At 67.9% G+C, this 5,578-nt stretch overlaps 3 protein-coding genes across 3 annotated transcripts in view; 1 reads left to right on the top strand and 2 right to left on the bottom strand.

The window, feature by feature from the left end:
* Window positions 1-423: 423 nt before the first annotated feature.
* EMIHUDRAFT_215544 (hypothetical protein) lies at window positions 424-1,361 on the bottom strand (the record flags this gene model as incomplete). Its single annotated transcript, XM_005763106.1, has 3 exons — window positions 424-490; window positions 696-1,241; window positions 1,315-1,361. The coding sequence occupies 3 exons, from the start codon at window positions 1,359-1,361 to the stop codon at window positions 424-426; spliced, it is 660 nt and encodes a 219-aa protein (XP_005763163.1).
* EMIHUDRAFT_437840 (putative methylenetetrahydrofolate reductase) lies at window positions 1,345-3,912 on the bottom strand. Its single transcript, XM_005763105.1, has 7 exons — window positions 3,588-3,912; window positions 3,280-3,495; window positions 2,897-2,938; window positions 2,758-2,823; window positions 2,150-2,318; window positions 2,054-2,081; window positions 1,345-1,854 (listed from the first exon to the last, which is right to left on the bottom strand). The coding sequence occupies exons 1-7, from the start codon at window positions 3,885-3,887 to the stop codon at window positions 1,608-1,610; spliced, it is 1,068 nt and encodes a 355-aa protein (XP_005763162.1). The 5' UTR covers window positions 3,888-3,912; the 3' UTR covers window positions 1,345-1,607.
* Window positions 3,913-4,782: 870 nt separating this feature from the next.
* The window catches only part of EMIHUDRAFT_215542 (hypothetical protein), a gene marked incomplete at both ends in the record, with an annotated part of 2,368 nt that continues 1,572 nt past the window's right edge, over window positions 4,783-5,578 (top strand). Inside the window, 2 exons of the mRNA XM_005763104.1 lie at window positions 4,783-5,076; window positions 5,209-5,383. Of these exons, the coding sequence (XP_005763161.1) occupies window positions 4,783-5,076; window positions 5,209-5,383 (469 nt within the window). The remainder of the gene's footprint in view (window positions 5,077-5,208; window positions 5,384-5,578) is intronic.

Below are 5,578 nucleotides of genomic sequence, written 5' to 3'. Positions count from 1 at the left end.
GCATACAGCACTGCCAGCCAGCCTCTTCTCTGACTTCAAGGGCTGTACTATAGGCCATATTGCGCCGCCTCCTACTGGCAGCCGGGCGGGCGGGCGCCGCGCGCGCCTCGGCGCGCGCACGGCTCGCAAAATTCGAACGTGTAACTGCCGCCCGGCCGCCTCAAGGCTGCCGGGCGGCAGTACTCGCCTCGCAAGGCGCGCACCGGCTGGTCTGGCTGCTGCGCCGGCGGCCGCTGCGCTGGCCGCTGCTGCGCCGGCTGGCGGGCGGCACGGCCGCCGGCGGCCGCTGCACCCGCGCCTTCCCTCGCGGGCGCCGTCGCGCCGCGCGCGCCCAACTCTGCTGGCACACGGCACGCGTCGTCACTCAGCCGCGGAGAACAGGCGGTGCAGCGCGCGCGCGCGCGCGATCTCGTACTTTCAAGGCTAAATCCGGCCATTCCAAGGGTAAGACACGCTTTTTGGGACATTTTCGACGCTTTTGGCCCATATCCTCCGCCTCGAGGGCGTCCGCCAGCGCGCTGCGCTGCACACCCCGGCGCACAGGAGGCGGCGCCGGCCGCACCTCGGCCGCCTCGGCGTCGCCCGCGGCACGGGCGCCCCGCTCGCCGTCCGCGCGGTCCATCGCCGCATCCCCATCCCCGTCTGCGGCGGCGCCTCCTGCGCCCGTGCCGGCCTGCTCTGCGACGGCTCGCCACCGCTCGTCGTCCAGCATGTGCCACCACCGCCGATCCGGGTAGCCGTCGTACTCGACCTGGTGCGCGATCCGTCCGTCCCCGTCCTCCTCCCGCGCCATGACGGTCGCAGGGTACCACCGCTCACTGTCGCAGAAGATCTCGAGGCGCGATCCGGTGGACAGGACAGTGTGGCCGTCGAGCGCCGCCCTGGCATCCTCGCGCTGTCGCTTCCGCCGCTTCGCCTTCGTCTCCTTGCTGCGCAGCAGGGTGTAGTTCGGGCCCACCTCCGCCACGCTGTCCAGCACGTGGGCGGCGCTCGCCATCTCGACCGCGTCGTCCTCCGGCGGAAGCTCCGCGTCGCCCGCGGCCGCTTCCCGAGCGCGCTCGTCGCGCATCCGCTCGTGGTGGGCCTGCCGACGCGCCACGCCGGCGCCCGTGTGCCTCGCCGCCGCGTCCGGTGACGGCATCGGTCGCTGCCACAGGTCGTCCCACAGGTCGTCCCAACAGGTCGTCCCAAAGGGGACGCATCCAAACCGCCGCATTTCGCCCGCCGAATTCTCCCACTCGCTCTGCCCCAATCTCGAACAAATCTCGAGTCCTCTCACTAGTTACATACATATCTTGCGCGCTTGGCGCGCACTGACCACTGTGGGAGTGCGCGACGTCGGCGATCCCGTCCATAACCATATAGTCCAAAATGCCAATTTCTCAATAAATGCGCTGACGCCAGCCGCTACAACGGGCCGGCCCGCTCAAGCCCACCCCTGGGAGCAAGGCGGCTGTCCGTGTGGCGGTTGCCAATATCGACACGCTAGTCGCTACAGGCGGGCGGCGCGTGCCTCAAGGCGCCCCGCCCTCATCGGGGCTATACTTCAGGGACAGCGAAGGGGGGGCGAGATGACAGATGATGCGCGCGCGCCACGGCGCGGGCGGCTAGTCGGTCGGCGCGTAGTATCCGAGCCGCTTGAGAATCTGGAAGGTGCGCTCCGACTGGTTGAGCGCGTAAAAGTGGAGGCCGGGCACGAGCTTGGACGCGACGAGCTGCTTGCACAGGTCGGTGAGGTAGTCGATGCCGTACTCGGCAAACTCCGCCTTCTTGTCGTCCCCGCTCAGCTCCGCCACCCGCTTCGCCATCGCGGGCGGGATGCGTGTCTTGCAGAAGCCCGTCATGCGCTTGAAGCTGGGTGGCGGGCGGGGAGCGGGAGTGAGATGAGGAGGAGAAGACGAGGGCGAGCCAGGGCTGGCGGAGCCGTGGGGGGGGGGGGGACGCCGAAGCAGAGGGGATAGAGCGAGGCGGGAAGGAGGAGAGGGGGGTAGGGGGGGGAAGTCGTGGGCGGAGGAGGCGGCCGTGGGAAGGAGGAGGTGGGAAGGCGATGCACCCGCCGCACGCGTTGAGCGGCATGATGCCTACTCTCGAACAAGCTCGGGTGGTCTCGGGTGGTCTCGGGGGAGGAGGTACTGAGCAGCATGGCCGCCCGGGAAGATTGGCGCGGTGATGCCGGCGTCGCGAAGGTCCTGGACCCAAGCCTTGAAGACCTCGAAGTCGTAGAAGAGCTGGGTGATGATCACGTCGCCGCCCGCGTCGCACTTCTGCTTGAGGTAGTCGAGCTCGATCGCGTAGTTTTCGTCGGTGCACACAAACTCCTGCGCCGGCGAGCGGACGCCGCTGGGGGGGCGGCGGGAGGGGGAGGGAGGGGGAGGGAGGGGGAGGGAGGGAGAGGGAGGGAGAGGGAGAGGGAGGGAGAGGGAGAGGGAGAGGGAGGGAGAGGGAGAGGGAGAGGGAGGGAGGGAGGGAGAGGGAGGGAGGGAGAGGGAGAGGGAGAGGGAGGGAGGGGGGGAGAGGGGGGGGGGGGAGTCGCAAAGAGGGGTGAGAGAGGTGCTGAGAGGGAAGAGAGGCGGGAGAGGGAGCAGGTCGGCGGCAGGGAAGAGAGAGGGAGAGGGGGAGGCGGAGTCTGGAGAGGCAGAGGCAGAGGCAGAGGCACCTCACCAAACCACCGCCACCACCGCCACCACTACTACTGCTGCCTGCGGTTACTGCTACTGCTAGTGCGGCTACTGCTGCTGCGGCTACTACTCCTCTGACCTCGCCATCCACATCGACCAGGCGCATCTTCTCGCGGTCCGAGAGCGGGCGCGACATCTCGCTCACCTTAGGGAGCAGTGGAGCGCTGCCTCACCCCTCTCTCGGTTGAGACGTGCACCACCGACCACTCGCCGCCCGCCTTGGTGATGCGGTCCGGGTGCCCCTCAGGGTAGCCGGCAACCTGCGCGGGCAAAGCCAGAGAGGAGGTGGAGAGAGGGGATGTAGAAAGGGAGGAGGTGGAGAGAGGGAGGAGGTGAGGAGAGGGAGGTGGAGAGAGAGAGGAGGTGGAGAGAGGGAGGTGGAGAGAGGGAGGAGGTGAGGAGAGGGAGGAGGTGAGGAGAGGGAGGTGGAGAGAGTGAGGAGGCCGCTCGGCGATCCCGCTCGGGGCGCTCGGGGTGCAGGCGCGGGGTGCGGGTGCAAGTGCGGGCGGTGAGGGATGATGCGGGTTCGGCGTGAGGGATGATGTGGGGTGCCCGCGCGGCGAGGAGCAGTGCGTTGTGCGTCCGCGGGGGGGAGGGGCGCCTGGATGGAGAAGTAGTCGCCGTAGTTGGTGCGCATGTACTTGACAAGGTCGAGCGCGCACGCGAAGCCTCCCTCGGTCACCTCCCACTTGTCCTGCCCCTTGGGTGGGTCACCCCGCAGAGCGACGATGTTGCAGATCCCGGCCTCCTTGGCGCCGGCAAGGCCGGCGTCGCAAACCTCCTTGGACTGGTTGGTGCAGGTCAGGTGCATGTTCACCTGACGCGGACACCTCGCGCTCGGACGGGCGACGGGACAGGAGCGGCAGGAGGGCGCAAGGCGACAGGCGCGGCTGTGGCGGCTCCGCTCACCATGACATTGTGCTTCTGCTGCGAGGTTTTCGAGAGCTCGAGCGTGAGGTCAGCGGACGAGCCGCCCGCGCCCCATGTGAAGTCGACGAAGAGCGGCTTCTGCTTGCACATCTCGTCGATCACCTTGTGCAGCTTCACGACGCCCTCGGGCGTCTTTGGCGGAAAGTACTCGAACGAGATGAACGGCTGGTCAGTGGCGGCGGTCCAGGCGTTGACCATGTCGATGATTTTGCCGTTCTTGACGGCCGGCAGCTGGCCGCGGCAGTCGGTCGGGTTGCCTGCAGTGTCGGTCGAGCTCATGGCGTTCGAGGCGTGCAGCGAAGCGTCTTCTCGCTTCCAAGTCAAAAAAAAAGCCAAACTGTCACTCCCCTCTCTCCCGGCCGGGGTGGGGCGCGCGCGGGGGCGCGGGTGTGCGGCGGGTGTGAGGGATGTCTGTGAGCCCGAGAGCGATATGCCATGTCCGCCTTGCGTTGTTTCATAACATCGAAGGCTAAGCTCAAAAAAAAAGTCAAGTGCCCTCGCCCGAGGAGTCGAGCATGGGATCGAAGGCAGCCTCGATTGCCATACAGACATGGGTGCGAAACAACGACAAGACCAAGGCACGGGCAGAGGAACGAGAGAAGAATATAGGGTGGATAAAGCGCCTGTTCACGGCATGGAGGGTGCGACTCCGCTGGCGTGGGGAGGGCGGAGAAGTGTGAACAGACGCCGTTCCTCCAAGTCGACTCCGCTGGCGTGGGGAGGGCGGAGCAGTGTGAACAGACGCCGTGAGCTCACTAGCTAGAGCTCACACTAGAGGCCGTCATCGCATTCGCCCTGGGACCCAGCGCTGACTTCTGACTGTCGTTGCGGTCTATCCCTTTCTCGACTGTCTGAGCTTGTGCGTCTTGGGTCCGTGGTTGTGTTTTTGTGTGAACAGACCGTTCCTCCAAGTCGACTCCGCTGGCGTATACGGAGAGTCACGGAATCGCGCGCCTCCACCAGGAAGGGCTACGCAGTATCCCTGACATCCCAACGCGCAGTGGAGGAGGAGCGAGGGCAGGTGGCCCGGCCGGTCAGCCGAAAAAGAGGAAGAGTAAAGAGGCTAGATAGCCCTAGCCCTGGCGTTTTCACAGCCGCCTCCCCCCGGCCCCCCGGGGCGAGATGGGACGCCGTTCCTCTGTGGACTCTGCCCGCTCTCGTGGGTGACCCAAAAATGGACTTCGATCCACCGCTCGCGACGGCGGTCCTGGCAGGTGCGGTGGAAGGCGGCGCGTCGGAGCGCGCGTGGCGGCGGGAGGACCTGCAGCGGCGCGGCTCGTTCGGCGACCTCTCCGATGCCGAGTCGGACTGCTCACAGGCGTCCCGCGTCTCGCTGAAGCGAACTTGGTCAGAGTCGTCACAGGGGCGCACCGAGTCGAGCGGCTCATTGGCCGCGGCCTCTGAACCCGGGCTCGGCCGCGCGGGCACCTGGCCGCTGCAGGTCGACGATGACGAAGACATGTGGCGGGTGACGGGCTCCCTGTCTCGGGAGCGGGTCGGGCTCGTGGACCAGCTGTCCAACCTCACCGCGGAGGACAACGGGCAGGCCGCCGCCGTCGCCGCCGCGCGGCGCGGCACCCTGCTCGACAGCTTATCCGAGGCACGCTCAGGGGGCGGCGCGTCGGCGGCTGAGTGGATGTCGCTTGATCCGCTGCTGTGGCCGCGATCCGACGGTCTGCCAGCGAGTGGGGCGGAGAGCTCGCCATTCGAGGGTATTCTGGGTGCGCCCCACGTACCCGTGAACCTGCCCGGCGTCGTCGACGATGTCGGGAGAGGTGCGATGGCGGCGCCGGGCGCGCAGCCCGGCGGCACGCCCGGCGGCGTGCACGGCGGACTAGCAGCCGGGCCGAGCATGGGCGTGACGGGGCTGTACCCGCAAACCCTGCAGCCGCGGCCGGGCGACCTCGGGCCGGGATACGGGGTGGGCCCCTCGGCGTACTCGGCCGCCCCCGGCGGGCAGTGGTACCCCT

This window comes from Emiliania huxleyi, assembly GCF_000372725.1.
Source record: "Emiliania huxleyi CCMP1516 unplaced genomic scaffold EMIHUscaffold_65, whole genome shotgun sequence".
In the NCBI taxonomy this organism is placed as follows: domain Eukaryota; phylum Haptophyta; order Isochrysidales; family Noelaerhabdaceae; genus Emiliania; species Emiliania huxleyi.
The sequence above is the reverse complement of the archived record's forward strand: the minus strand, read 5'-3'. Positions and strand labels throughout refer to the sequence as shown.

Bases quoted from the DNA above. Each gene is read 5' to 3' on its own strand.
- EMIHUDRAFT_437840 (XM_005763105.1), bottom strand. From the start codon at position 3,887: ATGAGCTCGACCGACACTGCAGGCAACCCGACCGACTGCCGCGGCCAG. The intron at 3,496-3,587 runs GTGAGCGGAGCC...TGTCCGCGTCAG, and splicing joins AGCAGAAGCACAATGTCATG to GTGAACATGCACCTGACCTG. The intron at 2,824-2,896 runs GCGGGCGGCGAG...CTGCTCCCTAAG, and splicing joins ACCCGGACCGCATCACCAAG to GTGAGCGAGATGTCGCGCCC.